Consider the following 21,745-nt stretch of genomic DNA (forward strand, 5'->3'; position numbering starts at 1 on the left):
AACCCCTCTTTCATGCGATTTCATCACCCTGCAGCAACCTCCTCCAGGCCAAGACGAGGAGGAGGAGGAAGCGGGCTGGAAAAGGCCCTGCAGCACGCAAACAGGTGCAACGTGTCTCCCGGAATTCAAGGCCCGGCCGGAAGGCAAAGTCGGCCGGGGAGTTGATCCGCCATCACTCTTTACATTCCCCCGTCCTCTGCCGAAAGTGTTCTCGTATCCGCTGAGGCAATCGGGGGGAGTGCTTTGCATCAGAGGAAAGAACGGACGTAAAAACGGACCGAGTCGCCTCTTCGCTTTCATCCGAGTGAGACGCATTAGACAAGATTCTTATTGTACGACATCACAGAGAAAGTGGATGTCTGGCTTTATCGCAGCTGTCTTTGTTAGTGTAACGTTAATACCTGCAAAGCAGCCTTGTAACTTTTGTCAAGTTTTGTACTGTATACTGTCATGTTCTGTGTTTTGGTGCTTTCAGTGATTTTTTTGCCCATTCATGAACCTTTTTCATGGCCAAATCCTTGCACTTTTTCAGAACTTTTGAGTAAGGATAAGGCTAATGGCTAATGAGATGAGATGAGATATATGCACATACTTGAAATGCATGCAGTTAAGCTCCTTCATAAGAGTTATAAGAGCTTAGCGTAAAGCATAACAATTTGTTGTGAAGGCAGATGCAATTTCGATTTTAAATAACTGATACTCATCTCATCTGCTGCACCGCTTATCCTCGGTAGGGTCGCAGGGATGCTGGAGCCCATCCCAGCAATCTTCGGGCAGTGGGCAGGGGACACCCTGGACTGGTTGCCAGCCAATTGCAGGGCACACGGGGACAGACAACTCACTCGCTCAGTCACACCTAGGGACAATTTGGACCGGCCAATTCACCTGAAATGCATGTTTTTTGAATGTGGGAGGAAACCGGAGTGCCCAGAGGAAACCCACGCAAGCACGGGGAGAACATACAAACTCCGCACAGTAAGGCCGGGAGCTGGATTTGAACCCACTCAGGAGGTTCCCACGACCTCAGAACTATGCCGCACACGCGCTAACCACTGCGCCGCCGTGCTGCTCCAATAACTGATACTCTACGCAGGTAAATATGTTTTCATCTATATCAAAATCTTTATATAATTTTCCTTTAAATTCAAATGGTAAAGTGTTTTTTCCCTAAATTTCTTCCAAGTAAAAATGCATCATAACTGTGCTTCATTCAAATTCTTCCTCCATAGCCAAGTGGGCCAGCTTTGGGTAGACAACTTGCGGGCTGAAAAAGACTCATTTCTCAAGTTTGTCTCCGAACCAATAGGATGTCACGCAACAAAATGTGGTTGAAAGTCATCCGCTGCTGGACCAAAGTGTTACTGCAAGTTCGTCGCCGCATGAAAAGGAGGTTGCGCAAAATTTGGCCTTGAGTCATCCTCAATTGGATCATGTGCCCTCAACAGCCAAACTACACTACAACTTCACAGCAAAATTCAATGTACTCTTATTTGTATTGAATTAACCTGCTGAGTGACATAAAAATTGCGTGACATACCAAATAGCTGATGACATTTGTTGTCAACACTTTATAATTGATTTTATCCATTCGTTGTTGGAGCCCTAGTTTATAAGTTAAAAGTCTTATCAAAATTGGTCATTTATTGTTCATAAACAAGATGCGTGTGCTACACTGCATCTTGCATTATGAGCAAAGTTTGACATGTGTTGTGTTAAAAAAAAAGCAAGAGTGTTGCAAGCAGGCTTTAATGGCGCGTTGGACTCAGTCCAGTATCGACTCTGAGCGTTCCCCACAGTCAACCTTCCCAGTCTTTGACCTCAGGCCAGGCTTAGCGCCGGCCAACTTATCCCGGCAATGAACACAATCAAATAAATAAATAAATAAATAAATAAATAATTGAGCAGTTGGCATTCTCCACAGTCATCACTTATCAGGCCGTGGGGAGGGATGACCCGCCCAAAACACCCGCGTTGTGCCACAACCCGCCTGGTTTCCTTGGCAACAGACTGTCTTGTTTGAGAAGATGCGCCCGAGGGGCGGGGGGGAGCCAGGCTGTACAGTAACAACCGTCAACAACGATGGATTCCGCCGTTTTGTTTTGTTAAATTCCATAGTTGCGCGTTCGAAATGGCGGCAAACAACTCGATGGGTAACCAGAGACGTAGGGCCGCATTTTTTTTCAGGGGGGCTATGTTGTCTTGAATGATGGCTGTTAATCCTTCTTAGCAGACAATCCAGCGTTGCCGGAATCGGAATCTGTGATCCTGCTGTTTAACTGAGGTGGCAAAGCAAGTGTGCAACTGCTGTGTTATGATGGGGCCTCATTAAGCGATGGGAAAGTGGGAGACGGGCGAACGAGAGGGCCGATGAGGGGAAGGGGAGGACAAAAATCGGATACACAAGAGAGTGATACAAAGTGTATTTTGAGGTGATGGAAACACACACGCTCGCATGCCTTCTCAGCCAAAATGAAGACTATGACTAAAGAAGCCAATTAAAGGCTTTCTTAGGGGAGCCATTTTGGAAAGGGGGATGGGTCTTCCTGGGACCTGAGCCCTGGGCTACATCCTCTAATTAGACAGAGCGAGGGGGGAGGATCTCTGACTGTCACTGGGAGGGAGACGGGGTCCGTGGGGTTCCAGTGTTTCAGTTCCAGAAACAGAAAACACGATCACGCTCTCATTTAACCACTTTGCTCTGAGACATGCTTGAAAAGGAGAGGCGAGAGCAACAATGAGAGAAGGATATTTTGATTGGTTGACGCGGTTCGGGTAGAAACACATTGTAATCATAATGATTACAATAATAAGTATGTAGCAATATTGGCATAGTTTTAGATCCCGAAATTGACACACATTTGGCAGTAAAAACCCTAAAAGGAGCCTTTACATTGAGGCCCAAAAATGATATGGATTTTTTGTAAGCCGATACCGATTTTAGGTAGAGAAAAGCAAGGACCTATTAATTGGCTGAGCATTACAAAAATACATAATGCTAAAGAGAAGAGGAAACTTTTTTGGGTGTCTCATTTTAAAGTAAACTCTTAATGGGTAATTTGTAACATTTTAAAAATACACAGTGACAAAAAAAAAAAATCACACAAGTTTCACGCTTCTTGCTAAAGCTATACAGACACAAAGGTGCATTCAAGTAGGGCTGGGAAAAATCTCAAGCAAGTTGATTAATTGATCAATTTATCTGCAGGACAAAGTCAAAACTAGTGACTTTAGTCATTGTAGTTGTATGATGTGTAAAGGGGAACAATCATTCGTTTAAGCGATTATTTTTGGCATTTTTTGAATGGGTCACATTTGTACCGTTTTACCCAATTACTGCTGCTTTTAGAACGCAAGCAAGAGTTTTAGAAGTTTTTTATCATTGCCCAAAAACTGTTCAATCAATAACTATTCCTCCAATATCTAACAAAAAATTCTTTTAAAATCGTTCTAAAATGAGATAAGGAGTTGGAATGTTTTGGAAATAAATCAAAACACAAGTTTAGTTATTGGTCCATCTAAATGCAGTGACTTGTTTTCAAATACTGCTCTGAACATTGACAAATGTAACATCACACAGAGTGACTCAGTCAAAAATTTAGGTGTCATATTTGACCTCAATCTGTCCTTTCAAACACACATTAAGAATATTACTAGAACAGCTTTTTTCCATCTTCGCAACATTGCTAAAATTCACCCTATGCTGTCTCATTTGGATGCAGAGATTATAATTCATGCTTTTGTTACCTCCCGTCTCGATTACTGTAATGCACTATTCTCCGGTCTCCTGAAGTCCAAAATCAAGAGCCTTCAGCTGGTACAAAATACTGCAGCGAGGCTTTTAACTAAGACAAGAAAGTTTGATCACATTACCCTGATTTTAGCTAACCTGCATTGGCTCCCTGTTGGCCCAAGATGTGATTTTAAGGTTCTGTTGGTATTCATGCATGAACTTGCTCCCTCATATCTTTCAGATTTAATTTCCCCCTATGTTCCGATCCGGAGCCTTCGTTCTGAAAATGCTGGTCTACTGGTGATCCCAACAGCCAAGAAGAGAACCACAGGTTCGAGAGCGTTCTCCATTCGGGCCGTCCCTTCTCAAGGTTTCTTCATTTTCTTCATGTTAAGGTTTTTGAGTTTTTCCTTGCCCTCATGTAGGTCGTTGGTTTTAGATCAGGGGGTGGTGTAATAATAGTCTGTGGTTTGCATTAATCTATGAGACCCTTTGTGATTAAGGGCTATACATCTAGATATGACTTCACTTGACTTTTTGAGAACATTAGGGACTCGCATTGACTTTAGGCTGCCCTCCACGTCAGTGGTGCTTCTTATATAGATAGATAGATAGATACTTTATTCATCCCCGGAGGGAAATTCACATTTCCAGCAGCATCCCTGAGCTGAGAACAATACAATAATAAAGCAAAAAGAATACAATATATAAATACCCAGTGTGATGTGCAAATGCCCACTGTAGCGTGTTATATAGAATATCTAAATGGTGCTACACAGAATACATATTGCAATAAAATTTGGTAATATGCAATGTAGGTGTGTGTGTGGTTTAATGTGGGCTTTTACTCTACAAATAGATTTCTTCTAAATATTCAACACGTATAATTTCAATATTTAGGGTGAAAGTACTTCAACTCCTGTAAGAATTGTTTTATATGATTGTCAGGATCCTGCACTCTGGGTTCTGTCTCTCTATCTGTTTCCTCTCAATTTCTCTCTCGTGCTCGCTCTTACCTTATTTGGTCACTCACTTCTGGGCTCTAATTTCTACCTCACAGCTGTTGTGACTTGTCTTGACTTCCCCACATTTTTCCTCCTATCACAAATCTTCTTCTTACCTTTTACAGTACCCTGTCCCCTTATTCCATGCTAGTTCATTGTCTTACTTGTCACGTTCCAAGCACCCATGTAGCAGCTCTCTCGGTTATTCAGTGTATCGAACCTCTGGCTGACCTCCCAGATCACAAATATTGTATAATAAACTGTTGGACTGTCGACTTCTATTCTTGGATTTACTGGATCACCAAAATGTTCGCCTGTCTATTGAACTATGTTTGTTTGCATCTGGTGCTCTGGATACTGTTGCTTCCCTACTTGCCTTTTTGTGCACCATACCCTGCCCTCATAAAGGACTAGCATTTTATTATACTAATCTGTGCTTTTGTATTGTGATTCCATACCATCCCAAGTGTTTTCATGACAAAAATGTCCTCTGACCTAGTTTGCTGTCATGAAGGGATTATCTCATTTATAAATTGTTGCATTCTTCCAAAAAGTACACATTTTGGTGAAAAAAAGAAGCCTAAAAAATTGTTTTGGGATGGGGCCTAAGCATTTAAACAATAAGACGATATGAAAAAGTAAGGGATCAAGAACGTAACCATGGGGCACTCCACAAGAATGAAGTGAACAAACTAAAAATGCAGTCATCAATCTACCTCGTCAACCATCAGCAAAAAGAGCGACAGCGATTTTCCTGAGTGGTATAAACACTTTACCAATGTTGATTTCTCTGCAGTTGTTATAAAAGTCAAGTTGCCAAGAAAAGATTTGTTTGCAAAAGAGATGTGTCGACGGATCAGGGCACAGCGCGGCAAACGTCTCCTTTTGTTTGGATTTAACTTCCCCTGGTGGCATCGAACAGGAAAGAAAAATAGCGCTCAAAGGCTTCAGGGAGTTTTTTTTCTTCGTCGCGTCTCCCCGCCGACAATTTGCTTGCGTGCACACAGCAGACCCTGGGAGAGAGCGCCCCAAAGAAACGCACATGCGCGCACAATTTGCCATCGCGCTGAGTGGGAAAACATTCTCCCAGGATGGCGAGGTGTGTCACGCTGTCTAATTCTGATGCGGGAACACAACTCCAACGCCACGGAGGTGAGACATCGCTCACCATCTGAGGCTTTTCCAGTAAATGCCTGTACAGTGCTGCGTGTGATTAGAAAGATACTGAAATATTAATGAGGGTGCTGCACAATCTGCCGCTTACCCCTTCTCCACCGTTTTGCTTTTATTGTGTGTTTTTTTTGGGGGGGGGAGTGTAGCATTTGGAAACGATGCCAGCACCCAAAGCACCTAGGGTGACGAAGACCAAAACAAGTTGTCATATAAAAGTGGGGGAAAACATAAGCTACTTTCAAACACGTGAAGGCCTGTCACAGGCGGCAGATCAAGACGTTTGCACAGAAACGGGTGTTTGAAAGACGCTTAGGGACAAACAAGGAGAGCTTTTCTGCATGTTTGGGATGCGGGGCATTTGGGATGATGGGTGGGGGGCAGGAGGATGTTTTTAAATTTTATAAGAATTCAGTGGCAAGCTGTGCATTTCACACTCAGGCCTTAACCAAGGTAACATCTTACCCGACCCGAATTTCCGCCTGGGTCAGGCCTTAATTGTCAATCGATTCGTGTAGGGCTGGGCTTCTCTGGCTTTTTTTTTTATTATCCACCCATCAATGTTCTTCTTTGTCTCTGCCTTTCTTTAAGTGCTGCGTGACTTAAGAATGTGCTGCTGCTGGGCAATGTTCCCTCTAATTTTCCAGCGTTCACAAAAAGTCGGTGAGAAACGCTTGAAACAACAGTGAGTCATTATCAAAACTTGACATCAAGTTACATTTTGCTGGGTTTCCAGCAATGCAAAAAAAAAAAATCACTTTTAAATGGCTGCAGAGATCACAACCGCTATTGGGAAATGTGAAGCACAATGTAAAGCGCTTTGGGAAGTCATTGACTTGAAAAGCGCTATATAAATGCAGATCATTTCACATTTCATTTCATGAATTGACTAATGTAATGTGCAAAGGTTGTACGGCTTACAAACGCCATATGTTTTTACAACAATTCTTTCACAAGATTTTCATTTCTTTTTTTTCCTGGCATCTTTTGTCGCATACTACTAACATTTTGGGAGGCTTAATTAGTCGGCTGCACGATACAGAACTGTAATTAATCACATTTTTTTAGTGGAAGTACAATGTTGGCAACAAGATTGACTCGGTACGAATGGAAATTATTTGAATGCAACACAAAGTTTATCTTCTTTTTCCCTGTTTTTTTCCATTTTTTAATCCCTTTTAAAAAATCTCATTGTTTTTATTTTTTCCTAGGTGTTACTTTTTCTTTTTGTTCTCTATTTACTTTTTTCATTTGTTTCTTTTTCTTTTTTTCTGGCTTTTTTCTGAATTTTTCCTTTGTTTTTCTCTTTTGTTTTGTTTTTTTCTCAGCGTTACACTACTTTTTCATTTTGTTTTTTTTTCTCTTTTTCGTTCTATTCCCCCTTCCTTTAAGTCATTTTGTGCATAATTTTACATAATATTTGGTCATATAGGGATAAAAGAAGCAAAAACAACCTGAAGAGCCGTTTAGGACCCTAAAGAGCCGGTTCCTTTTAGTGAGACGAGCTGAAGAAGCCGGTTCTCAAAAAACTTTAAAAACTCACACACGCAGCTTAGAGGGAACATTGCGCTGGCTAGATTTTTTTTGTGCGCTGAGAATGTGCAGGCAGTGTGCGATTGCGCACGTGCACAGCTTAGAGGGAACACTGCTGCTGGGGTTCATGGTTCATTTTCAACCCATCAAAATCACAAGTGTCAAAATGTTCTCGTCAACTCTTAAAAGTATCAATCAATTATGGAAAATATTTGGTAAATGTAACCTCTGCAGACACAGAAATATCAAAGATGTACATTTTATACAGTCTTGTTTAATTTAGATTTCGTTACAAAAGGAAGGCTTTGCATGTCGCGCTTGTTTTGGTTTTTGATAGTCCACCCAAATAATAGGTTCCTTGTGGAAGTGAATTGATATTGTAAATTTGATCAGCTTGCTTTATTCAACTCAAATCAATGTTTACAAAACAAAGTTGCAGCAAGATTTTATGGTTTTAATGAGTGGATTTGGCAAATACACTACATCAATTATTAATTTGAATGCAGAATATCTATATCCTATTTAAATCACTTGTGGCATATTCACAGTCTCTCTTCTTTTGTGCCCATCCGTTCTTTCAGATTTCGACGGATGGCAGACGCTGACCCGGTGACCGGCAAGCCGATAAATACGCTTAATTAAAATGCTGGAATTGGTCACAGTGTGGCAATCACTGGCATCACGCGGGGACAGGAGACTCTCAATTGAGCTGAACGTGATGCTGATATGCTCTCGTTACTTTTCACCACTCATTAAGGATGTCGGGATCGCCACTGAATGGATCTTTTTTGGAGGGTCCTCCAATTAAGGAGGGTGTCCTACGGGCACCCTAAGGATCGAGACGCAGGGAGAAAAAAGGAATGTGCCCAAATACAGTAACTCAATGTTGATTGGTTTTAAGTGTTCAAATTAAGTTTGATTGATTAATTGATAAATAACTTTCCAAATGAAGTAAGTATCGAGAACAGCAAGAGGTCCTGGAAAGTGACCTTGAAAGACGGATTAGACGAAGAAGCATGCAAAAGCTAGCATCCTCAATCAGAATAGTTACAAGAGGCGAAGGCTAAATCAAAAGACTCCACACAGGTCGGTTTGATCTCACGACCTCAGAACTGTGCCACACACGCGCTAATCACTGCGCCGCCGTGCTGCCCTGCGATGTATCATATTAACAGTCATTCAATTTTATTAAATCAATTATGGATTAATAAAAATAACACATATATACCTACTGTGCTGGCTGATACTCTGATGAATTAACTTCACAGGGGAGTATTTTTTTTATAAATTCTATGTAAAAATATGTCAAAATCTATCATGATTTTACTCTATTATTAGTACTGTAGTTCTTTCCCACAAAAAAAATATCCACAACATTGTGAAATTTATCATATTGTGAGGTCACATTGCATCGTTTAGCAGATTGTGAAGGTTGGATCTTATACATCGTACATCTGAAATAAGCTTGAGTTTGGCCAGGCGCCAAAAGGGGACAAAGACAACAATCGCTTCTTTTCGGAATCCAAACTTGAGCACTTCCTCTTAAACCGACGATATGTCACAATTAAGCTGCAGCTAATAGGGTGCGTCCATCAGTTAATGAATCTGCCTCATTAATTGCGGAGGAAGTTTGTTATCAGGTCTTACGTTGCAGTGTGGCTTTCGCAACGCCCAGGAGAATTTGTTTTTTTTGTGGCAGGGTAGTTGGTCGCTTTGAGCAAAAATGAGCCTGAGGATGCATCGTCTCAATGAGGGTCGACGAGCCCAATCAGTGCCAAGCAAGAATTCAAGACTCTGCTCTATACTTTAATGAAGTGAGGGAGAAGAAGATCAGAGGGTGAAGGAAGAGGAAGGAGGATGGAGTGGCAGGGCTGGGGTGGGAAACCTCTGTAGGGCCATGGAAGGAAGGACGGCGCATGCATCTGACTTCTATTGTTTTGTCTGCGATGGGGAGGAGATGATTTTCCTCTGGAATGCGGATTCCGGAGCACAGCATCCCAGGAGTCAGTCAATCTGACCGTCTAAAGGGGGCGGGCGGGCAGGGGGTCCTCGGAGGGCTGATTAGATGGACGCGCTCCCATCATCCATCTCGACAGTCTGGCGAAAATTGGCTAGCCCTCTCGCAGGGTAGAGTTCACCGGCGGGGGGCCAAGGAGGAGAGGGAAAGAGGAGGTAGAAGCTGAGAGGGGTCGCATACTATATAGCCGCCACAGCCTCTGGTGTGGTCAAGGATCTCAGCAGCAAATTAATAAAATATCCTTCCCGCCCACCCTATACCTTCCACTGCCGCTCTACATGCTCGCCGCCCCCCTTGAAATCCTGGACTATGGCAAGAGACAAGGAGTAAAAGTGTCGGGGAGAAAAGTGCAGAAGCAGAGACGCGGTATATGCCAAAATACAGTTGGGTGGCAGACGGACATTAAAAGAGATAGGCAACCTGCATTTTGATTTAACCCAGGAGTCACCAACCTTTTTGAAACTGAGGCTTACTCATATTTAATTTACATTAGATTTAATTTATTGGTCCACTTAGGGAAATTCACTTCCACTGAGTGCACTGGGGGAAAAGACAAAATATATTACATTACAAAAACAGCAGAACGACAAACATATGCTGTATGACAGTGGAACAATGAGGGCAGACTGATTGGATAGGTCATAAGGGTGATGGCAGCAGGGATCAGGCTTATCCTGAAGCGGGCTTTCCTGAATCAAATTGTCCTGTATCTGCGCCCTGATGGCAGTGGGATGAAGTATTGGTGTAGTGGGTGAGTGATAGCCTGGACTATTGTGTTTGCCAGTCGGATGATGAAAGTGATACGTGTGAGTTTGGTCTGGCTCGTGACAGAGATCATAGTGAAAAAAACAGTGGAACAGTCTAGGAGGATGGGTTAAAGAATGCTTTGGTACAGTAGTAACAGGAGATGAGGTGCAACATATAGTCCCTTTGAGTTTAAGAATGACTGACAGTCTTTGTTGTTTTGTTAAAGTTTGGCATAGGAGTAAGATTAGACCTAAAGATTCCAACCTGTGGGAATGAAGCCCGAACCAGCCTGACCGATTAACCCTATTTGCGCCTGAAGGAAACCAGAAGCTGCACTTAGGTGCCGCACGCACTTTGAGCAGAAGTGTGCCGAAGTACGCGTGGCAATGAAGTGTGCATGCTGGGCAGATCCTCCACAAAGCAAAAAATAAATAAAATGGCGAGAAAAAAGCCCTGACAGAATTTATGATTGACGTTTTATGACCCGAACCCGGCCTGAGATCCGGGGCTATTTTGGTGCGAAAGGCTGCTATTTTTATATACATATTAAAAAGGACAAACTATGTTATTCACAGTTCACAGATCCGTTGACCACAATATTAAAATATTGAACAATAATAAAAAATGCAAATAGCTCAGGAGGTAAAGCAATTATTTTATCATCAAGAGGTCGCAGGTTCGATTCCCCAGTCCGCCATGTTATATGCCGAAGTGTCCTTGGGCAAGAAGCGGAATCCCTAATGCTCCTGATAAGCAAATAGGAGCCTTGCAAGGCTGGCACCGCTATTGATGTGTGAACAGGTAAGCGTGAAGCCCATTGTAAAGAATTTTGGGAGGTTTTCAATTACTTGAAAACCGCGATATAAATACAGACCATTTACATTTCATAAAAATGTGCTTTTTCAAATACTCATAGGTGGAGAAAATGACATTTATTTGATATAATATGAGCCCTACCATTTCCTGTATAGTATCAGTATTGTGAAAATAAGCCTCATAATGTAAAACGGCAGATAACATTCCTAGTTTAGTTTTAGAACGCTTCAATATTTTTTTACCTGTACTGTTTTGTAATTCAAATGTATTCAACAAAAAATACCTCATTTTCTTTGTGACGAGGGGGATTACAAAATTGCAAAGTGATCGATTATATTTTTAATTATTTTCTTATAGAGTATTTTTTAACAGTTCTTCGAATGAAAAATTGTTCGAATGTTATAGCAAAACAGAGGAAATAGTTGAGTTCTGCCCCCCCCCCCCAAAAAAAAACAACAAGAAACGTAAACCATCTATTTGTTTTTCATTGAAAAAAAGGATGTGTTGATTGAAAAACTTTCGAAAAAGGCTAACACAAGCTAACTGAGAACAAAAAACAAAAAGAAAATTGAACTCAACTTGTGTCAAAGACTATCAGAATAAAATCAAAAGTCTAAAAGTTTACTTTACCTCCTAACAAGTTAAGAAATCTGGCAAAAATATTTTCAATGGTACCCCATATTGTTTTAATCTGCTGCATACACAGAGAGCATGATAGTTGCATTCTTCTATAGGTTTTGTTTGTGATGAACTCTCATGGGAGGTTCCTGAGCACCGGATGACTCTAATGATCATCTTTGCCCTCCAACAATCTCATCCCCGCTTTCACAACATAGTGCCACAGTTCTGTCAAGTTGCGCTCGCATCTGCTCGCACAAAGTGTAAAAGTATGTTATCATACGTGCAACAGCACCTCGGGGACAAGGCGGATGTCAAAGCGCCCTCGATCTTCTGAGGAAGAGCGTTTGTTTTCTGCACGGGCTTGTCCAGTTGCGTGGGACTTCCTGATGGTCATTCTCTCTCTCTCTCTCTCTCTCTCTCTCTCCTCTCTCTCTCTCTCTCTCTCTCTCTCTCTCTCTCTCTCTCTCTCTCTCTCTCTCTCTCTCTCTCTCTCTCTCTCTCTCTCTCTCTCTCTCTCTCTCTCTCTCTCTCTCTCTCTCTCTCTCTCTCTCTCTCTCTCTCTCTCTATATATATATATATATATATATATGTCGGCAATTTCCTTTAATGAAGGCACGTCCCCCCAAAACGACAAATTTAAAATACTGTACACCTTTAAAATCAATGCTCACACTCTCATTTTGAATTTCTTTTTTCGAAGTTGACTTTTAAAATTGCATTTTTAAAATAAAGTAAGATAATACTCATCAGGTGAGGATAAGTGGTGCAGAAAATGGTTGGATGAAATAATTATCAGTCATTAGCAAATATAACTACTGTTCGGCACCCAAAATATTGCAAGAGCCATAACGGATGCACAAACAAATATCGCTGGAAACACAAAAACAATTTTCAAATCAAAGGAAGTGGGAATTCATAAATTACATTTAATTTTAATTTTGTTTAGTATTTATCATGAGTAGCTTTAAAACGTTGGAGGGCGGCATGGCGGATGTGTGGTTAGCGCGTCTGAGATCATGGGATCAAATCCAGCCACCAGCCTTCCTGGGCGCATATTATCCGCGTGCTTGCGTGGGTTTCCTCCCACATTCCAAAAACATGCATGCCAGGTTAATTGGCCAAATTGTCCCTAGGTGAGAATGAGCGAGTGAGTTGTCTGTCTCTGTGTGCCTTGTGATTGGCTGGCAACCAGTTCAGGTTGTCCCCTGCCCACTTCCCAAGGCTTAAATGGGCTCCAGCACCCCCGCGACCCTACTGAGGATAAGCGGTGCAGATAATGGATGGATAAATAAAATGTTTGAAAGGCTTAAGAATGTTTATTCTGCAAAAGACCATCACAAAATAAAGAGCCTGGTTGTTGCATGGTACATGCATTTCGAACCATCGCCCCGGCACTTGGACCGCATGAACGCCACCATCGAGAACCCGCTGCATCGCTGTAAAAAGTACATTCTGTTATAACCTATATTTCATGTTGATGGTGTCTGTGTTTTGTCTGTTGCTGCCCTTGCAACACTCATTGCAGCATGGTCATCCTGGAAGGATGAGTTTTGAATTTTTCCTTGCCCTCATGTCGATTTTAGACCTTGGGATGGTGTAATGGCGGTGTGTGCAACCCTTTGAGCCTTTTTGTGATTGAAAAGCTATACAAATAAACATGTCTTAACTTGTATATCTTTCTCTCCCTCATCATTTTCCATTTTCAAGCATTTCCTAAAGCTCCAAGGGGCCTCTAGGGAAGCGCTAAAGGGCCACAGGTTGCTGAAACTGTTGTATGGTAAAATAAGTATGATAAACTATAGCAAACACCTCCTAGTATGCTTCACAATTCTGGAGTGGAGTAAATAGAAATATGATTACGAAAAACATACTTATGTGTATTGGGAAGGGGAGGATTTGCTAATAAATGATATAATTAAATCACGAATCACATATTATAAATACTGAAAAGACCGTTTCTGTCTTGTCTACTTTTACCCGAAATAGCCTAAAATAAAAAGTCATTTCGAGTATGAGTGTTAGGGGCCGGTCACACAGCCGTTTGCGGCTGAATCACGGCTAAAATTTTGCGTTTTTTTTTTGCCCGTGGTTGCCCGGGATGGAAAATGCGCAAAATTGGCCAACCCGCTGTTCATCGGTGGTATGCCCGCAAAACAGACACCGGCGACTGTTCCGCTTCCTCATCGCGTCATTTCCGCGTCATTTTCTCATGTGGACCATGGGAATAAAAGCTCCCGAGCCGGTGTTGTGCCCAAATCCGACTCCTACGCAGACGTGTGCTCGGCAAATCGCGCTGTATATACGCGGAGAAAGGGATTTGACCGTCACACGCGTAACACGCTAATTTCACGTAATAACACCACGATACAGGCGCAGAACATGCTATTACCATGCTCCACCCACGATGACCCGCTGAAATTTCCCGTCCTACCCATGTGTAACCACGCCCTGGCCGCGGCCAGAGCACGTCGTTCCGCGTCATTACCTCGTGTGCCGCCCGCGGTTAACACGTACTCAAAGTTTTGAGCAGCTCAAAACTTTTTCGCGCGGCCAACCACGTGTGAATTTCCGACCGCGAGTAAAGCACTGCTGTATCTCGTCTATATGGCGGTCTCAAAGCGTCCAACAGCGCCCAACAGCGTCTGCTTCACGGCCAGAAATTTCTGGCCGTGGTTCAGCCTCGATACGCCCGTGAAAGGCTGTGTACCCGCCCATGAAAGGCTGTGTACCCGCGCTCTAAAGAATTGAGCGGCGCGAAACTTTTTCGCGCTGCCAACCGCGCGTGAATTTCCGACCGCGTGTTAAGCACTGCTGTATCTCGTCTGTATGGCGATCTCAAAGCGTCCAATAGCGTCCGCCTCACAGGCAGAAATTTCTGGCCGTGATTCAGCCGCAAACGGCTGTGTGACCGGGCCCTTACGTTTCTGTTTTAAGACTTTGTACTCCGCCCCAAATGTGTTCATTATAAACTAGTAAAGTGGGATAATTTGCATTTCCTACAGTAGTATTATGCACTGTATTATACGCGCAAGTGTAGGTTTTTCACATGATGGTACGGTTTGCTAATTCCAAGTTTTCGGGGGATTCTTTGTTGTTGATCTTAAATTTTTTGAGCATAAAAAATGTTAAAACTGTCTTGTATTTTATCTTTTTTGTAGATTGTGTTTTATATAAAATTGTAAATTAATTCTTTTTTTCTTCTTTTATTCAATTTTTTCTTTTGTTATTGAATTTCACTTTTTTTTCCTTTTTTTTTTCTCCCTTTTTAAGTCATTCCGTGCATAATGTTACATCATAATTGGTAATGTAGGGATTAAAGCAACAACAACCTGAAGAGCTGTTTGTGACCCGAAAGAGACAGCTTTTTAGTGAGCCAAACCGAAAGAAAAAAAAACTGTTCCCTATTAAGAGTCAGAATTCCCACCTCTTTAACTAAACTCCCGTCAAAAACGTCACAGCGGTGTTTCGTATTTGCTACAAATATTCAAAATATTTTGACATACAAATTTTAAAGAAACAGAAATAGTTACTTTCCCTGATAACTACTTACTTTCACTATAGAGTGAGTACATCTGGCTCCGAAATAAAATAGGGAGCATGCTTAACTTATTTGTATCGTTCTAGTTGTAGAATATGCAAACCCGAAGCGACACACAGCACAGTTCCGTCCAGCACAATATATAGAGAAAAGTCCTCGCTACAGTTTATAGTGATGGTGTTACATCAAGAGACCCCGCTTTGGCTGTACGTCTCTATCGAACACTACATCTGGAAGCTCAATAAACAATGTAGAGTATGTTCACTGTTGAGACACTTTATGATGGAAACCCACAGAACAAACTATAAACAACTAAAAATGCCCGCCAAGCACCCAGAGCAATTTGACTGGGTGAGCGGCAGGGGTGGTTGGATCTCTGTACACATATCACACCCTCTCTCTCTCATCCAGCGCTCTCTGCGTTGAAGGTAAATACATCCATTTGCAGTATTTTGTGATATTTTTACAAACGAACTCTGCTTGCACCTTGTTTTGAGACCATTGATTACGCCAAAAATGACGGTCAAAATGAGCCTAAATGATATGAAGTAACTGCGGGAGGACGATACATTTTAAGTGGTATATTTGTTTAAGTGGGACACAGGCTATGGCACGTTATCTCATAGATTTATATGAAATCATGAAACGTCATACAGTTAAATAAAATTGAATTGAACTACCTTTTGTCTGGAGAGCAGGGTTGGCGTTTTTTTTTTTTTAATAAAAATACGTGTCGTGGCTCCCCCCCTCAAAAAAAATCCAAACATTTTGCTTTCATGGCTCTTTGTGTAAAACAGATTCCCGACCCCTGTGCTAGCATTAAACTCGCGGACCACGGGCACACTAAAATTATACAATTAAAGTGTGTACCGAGGATATTGTGTTGAACAATCCACCACTGCCGTTTGTTTAATTCATGCGTTGAGAAGTCCAATGACCATCAGATAACGACGGCGTTCACCTTCCTCCTGGCACACCTGCCAAGCGCGCCCCCATCCTCCGGCTGGCCGCTAATCCCACATTCAGGGAGCCACGTTTGGAGACTCGCGCCTCATTTGTTTCTTTTTACCCTTGCCGGCAAATTAGGGGAAAACGCCAGTGATTAGAGCAGAACAAGGTGATTTACCGAGTAAGATTTTAATGATTCATCTTCAAACGGTAATAAAAAAATGATGTCGTGCGCACTATGGAGACCCCCCCCCCCCCTCTGAATATGCACACACACCACCACTTTAATAAAATAATAAGGCCTGTTACATTTTTTCACACTCCCTGAGGAGAAAAGCAAAGAAAGAATGTCAGAAAATGGATTATCTCTGCAACGCTATGAGTTCACAAGTCCAACTAGTAACTTTGTTGAAAGGCAGATATGCACTCGCACCCCTGTCCACCCCCCTGCCCCTCAAGGCAAACACTCGCATTTAGCCACGAGGCCTCCTTTGCCATCCTGGATTACCTCATCCGTGTTTTTTGCCTCAGCACTACGCGTAATTACCGCTTCAAAAACGAACATCGGGCTAATCCCTAAATTCCAGATATTTTACTGCTCTGCCGGTCTAATAAGCAAATCAAATTGTATCTGGGAATCGCAAATTAGTTTTCTGACGGGCTCAATTCCCTGCCTGATCAGCGACTAGATCGTCGGCGTTTGACGTCGCTCACCTGCAGTTCCGTCTGGAAGAAGAACTTCTGAGGACATTGCGAGCAGTCGTAGATCTTGTCCTCCTGGCCGTGAGCTGAGAATATGTGCTGCTGGAGCTTGTTGGCCTGCACGAACACTGCAAAAGGAAACAAGGGGATGAGATTTTATGATCGGAGGGTTACAAAAGGACACTTTCAGGTGGAATGAAACAGAAGCATGATTAAAGTACAATGTTATGAGTTACAACATTGTTTTAAGGGTAAAGGTGCTGGCCATAATTTGAAACTTTGTTACTCCGTGCTGCCATCTCCTGTTGATTCAGGTGAGTCAAGATGCATTTTGCAGACACGCTCAAATAAACTGTTCTTTCAACTTTTCAGGGGTTTGACTGCGTTTGAAACAGGCCTCTTCTTACTTTTACAATTTTCACGCCACACTAACAAAAAACTGTGATGACAGGCATAAAGTGACTCTCCAACTAGCCCCCTTTGCCATTCAGGAACAGGGTTGCTAAAAGTGACATAAAATCAGGCATGGTGGCAAAAGAATAATGAATGTTCACTATGTTTTGTGTACTGTTACCCAATGCTAAATCTATTGCACCCTGGTCATCCTGGAAGGCCCTTCTCAAGGTTTCTTATTTCCTCATGCTGAGGTTTTGAGTCGTTCCTTGCCCGCATGTTGATTTAAGATCAGGGGATGGTGTAATTGCAACCTGTGCAGTCCTTTGAGACATTATTTGGTTAAAGGCTATATAAATAAATGTAACTACTTTCATCTTTTTAATTAAGGACACCTCAAATGAAGCACCCCACCTTTAGCTTAAAGACAATGAAATAGAATGTTTTTAAAAATTAATAGCGTGACTGCACCCGATTTGTGGTTCTTAAACAAAGATACTCTTTGTGGGGCGGCGTAAGATTACATAACTATTGTTTCATAGAGAAGTAGGATTTTTTACATTTATATCTAATTCAAAAAATACTTTACATTTTTTTCCCTGGTAAAACACACTGATTCTATTGATATTATTTCTTGATGATTGCAATTTTATATCCTCACGTACACCATCCATTTGATTTTTCAGCTTTTCCAAATGCATGATATTATCAATTTTAAAAGAAACACCCAAAAACGAACATAGAACCACAAGAAAGACTGTAGACCATGGGTAAACTGCTTCCTAGTGGTACAAAAAAACTTTCATTCAGGGAAAAAATTACATAGATTTGATGACTAGAATTACTAGGCAAAAAGATGTGAACTATCACACCAATGATAATTTTTATAAAAAAAATAAATAATAGGTTGGGAATTTTGTATTTTTTTACATAGTAGAATCCACACCTAGTAGTTGCGGCCATGTTTGTCTGGCATCTTGCGCACTTATAACCAGTACCACAGAGCACAGCAAAGCAGCATTAGCAAAAAATGCCATCTAGTGCTCAATATTAAACACTTAGACTTAAAAAAAAAAAGCAATATTCTGGTAACAAATTAAACACTATTATTTTATATCACTTAGATGCAATCCACTCAGTCCAGGATGACTTGCTGGCTAGCACGAAGCCTGCCAAATAATAAAAATGCTGGTGCCCTTGTTGGAAGCATGACCACAACAAAGGCGCCATCATAATTGCGTTTGTTTGAAAAGAATATGTCAAATGGCAAAATGACTTAATTACAAATAAACAAAGCTTGCATTTGCAGAGCAACAATCTTGTTACATGATATAATGAAAAAAAAAAACGTTAACAATCGAGATGGGATCAGTAATGCTTACGGTGGTCAATTCAACGGTACGAGCACTCTCGAATGCGTATTGTGTGCCGGGAATAACAACGTTCCTTATTTAGCAGCACGGTGACAACAACACAAAATAAACAAGCGCAAAAATTGGCATGGCTTCAAGTGCAAAACATGGCCTCCATTAGTCAACATGGCTAATTATATTGACAGTATAAATATTCATGATTTCGCATGTGCTACATATTCATGCTGCCACCATGTAAACACACAGCCAGCTTTTAAACACACACATATATATATATATATATATATATATGTATATATATAATGTGTATGTGTGCGTTTTTTTAATTAAGCCACAGTGCACACTGGCACAGGCAAGAGGGACGGCATCCGTGTGGGTGTTGAGTGGATGTGCCCTGAATGTGTGGGTGTGTTTCGGCATCCTCAGTGGAGCACTTCAAACATGTCGTTTGTTATCCCGGACCCCTGTGCTTTAACCACGGACGTCCAATCTCAAAGGACTGTGTGTGAGGGGAAAAAGTTAAGCATGCGGGGGTCTTCATTTGAATTTCTTACAGCTGGAAATAACTTTTCTTTTAATAAATGCGACGCGGAGCCACGCGGAGAGGGAGGAAGGTGCCTGGGCACGGGGAAGGTGGGTGGGCCGGGTGAGGCGGAAGGCGGAGGCGCGGGTCAATGCGGCCACCTCGCCACCAGTCTGCAACATTCACGCGTCGTTCTTTGAACGCACCTTTACCAAAGGCCACACTGAAGAGAAAAAAGAGAACTGCATGATGAGATTTAAGTCGAAGTTAAGTCAAAAACTTTTATTTCAAAATAATATATTTGTTGCATCCAGACTAGACAAAACTTTGTTATTACTGCATTTTTAGACTATCCACCTACTGTATACATGTTTATAATCAATACATGCAGGCAACTATATAGCTTGGTGTTGACTGAAAATAATCCATTCCTTAAGTCTTTCAGTTCCATAACATACAAAAAAAAATCATTCTGAAGGCTTTGGCGCTGCTGTTCAGTAACTATCAGGCCTCTGGGAATGATTTCAGTATGATAAATCATCACTTAATGGCAGGAATGACTTTGATCAGATCATTGTCCAATCATCAAGAAGCCCTTCCTCGTCTTCCTTTGCTTCCTGTTTAAAGCGATTGAGAGTATGTGGGCAGCTCCCGAGTGACCGAAATCATATGATCATGTCACGGGAAACATCGGACGCTGAAAAGTACTTGCAAAGTTCATGCATTGTTAAGTGTTCTTGCAATACAATGTTATTTTGCGAGCAAAGTACCCTAGTCTATATGGAAAGCATTGTTTAGATCTTGGAGGGATCACAAAGGAAAAAAAAGCACCAAGTGAAAGTTCAGCTTGGAATGGATACTTTACCAAAAAGCTGTTCTTCTTGTGAGTTTTCTTAGAAACGAATATTTTCAAGAAACTTTTTTACTGTGGTAAAAGCTTATGGAAGGGGAAGGTTCGACCTTTTGATATGTCCTATGCCTGTGTAAATAGGGAATTACATTTTCTGTTAGCCTTCAAAAATAAGTTAAAATAGCCAAATTTGGCTGGCACCTCCCCTACAATTTGAGCGACACGCCTGGCATCAAATCAGTTAAGATCAGTTGCGGGTCGTGCATTTCACCCTAGGCCTTCAGTGATGCGTCGTTTGTGAATGAATTGGCTGTGGTAAGTGAACGACAGGTTCCCCCTAATCCAGAGCCGCTTCCTTTCAAAACGCTTTTTTTTCTCTTGTGATGGGTCAATATGCTCGTTTTCCCCCCAGGGTTTCTATATTGTTGATTTTAAATTCGTGGGGCATTAAACAAAGTGGACGACACGCTAGATGAGTGGTTATCACATCTGTGGCACATTTCTGAAGTTTTGGGTTCAACTCCAGCAACCAGCCTTCCTGTGCCGAGTTTGCATGTTCTCCCCGTGCTTGTGCGGGTTTCCTCCAAGCACTTCGGTTTTCTCCCACATTCCAAAAACTGGGGATGGGTTACAGCACCCCGCGACCCTACCGAGGATAAGCATTGTAAATAAAGCATGTATGGATAGAACAGGTTAAAAATGAGTTATTTAATAAGTATTCATGGGCAAAAAACAAATAACATCACATTATTCAGATATTTTTTAGGCTAGCAGAAAAGGCCTCGCTGGCCCTTATGGCCCACCAGGTCTTAAAATAATTGTTTGGTTTTATATTTTTCTACGGTATATGTTGTTTTTTTGTTGGTTTTGTTCATTTTTTTGTCATTTTTCAGTGGTTTTGTTGGTCTTATTTTTGGTTGATTTCTGGGCTTTTTTGTCTTTTAGTGAATTTTTTGTCTTTTCAGTCGTTTTTTGTTCATTTTCATATTTTTGAGTATAGTATACTTTCTACTTCTGAGGACTTCCACATACTTTTTGGCACATATTTTTGCTTTTCAGTGCTTTTAAAAATGATATTTTGCTCTTTTTTAGTACTTTTCCCCCCACTTTTCGCTCACTTTTCTACCTTTTCCATACTTACTGACTGTAATTTTGTTGCGTTAGGGACAGTTATGTTTAAATAGGGAAAACAAATAATAAACTATTTGTCAAAAGGACAATACATTTTCAGGGGGAAATCTTTTTGATTTGAGCGACAATGTGTGATGTATTGTGACAGGCATTTTTATCATTAGTCTGCCTGGTAACAGTCAGTCTGTGAGACAAAACGTTGGGAATATTTCATCATTGGTGAGATGTTGTGTGCATATTCTATACAGCAGTGGGTCAGCGCAACTGCAGGAAGCCCTCATTATGTCTTTGGCCAGCAGAGGAGGATGTCGATACAGTAAAAATAAAAATGGATCCGAGACGTAGGGGGTATTTTAAAGGCTAAACACAATGGCCATAACCAATGCCGTCCATTTCCCTGTGACTTCAGACACTTCCGAACAGCAGCAGTGGTTAGGGAAACACAAAGTGCAAAAATGTGTTGTGCCACTTCATGTTGTAAACTTTGGGGCATGAGTTGTTTAGTGGTTTTAAAGCTGTACATTGTAACTTGTTTGTAATAATAATATTTATTCATATTGGTTTTATTCCAAATTAATTAAATAATTTTATATTTCATATAAAACTATTGACAAGGAAAGACTTTACTTATTTTTGTGTGTTCATTTA

The 21,745-nt window shown here is 41.4% G+C and overlaps 1 protein-coding gene across 5 annotated transcripts in view; it reads right to left on the minus strand.

Moving 5' to 3' along the window:
- Window positions 1-21,745, minus strand: part of LOC148374578 (zinc finger protein 521-like) — a 200,774-nt gene that overhangs the window by 9,570 nt on the left and 169,459 nt on the right. For all 5 annotated transcript variants that reach the window (XM_088338223.1, XM_088338214.1, XM_088338195.1 and 2 more), the window contains one exon: window positions 16,840-16,955. In XM_088338223.1, the coding sequence (XP_088194349.1) occupies window positions 16,840-16,955 (116 nt within the window). The remainder of the gene's footprint in view (window positions 1-16,839; window positions 16,956-21,745) is intronic.

The sequence above is a fragment of the Urocampus carinirostris genome, chromosome 1 (genome assembly GCF_059441175.1).
Source record: "Urocampus carinirostris isolate Australia breed hairy pipefish chromosome 1, RoL_Ucar_1.0, whole genome shotgun sequence".
In the NCBI taxonomy this organism is placed as follows: Eukaryota; Metazoa; Chordata; class Actinopteri; order Syngnathiformes; family Syngnathidae; genus Urocampus; species Urocampus carinirostris.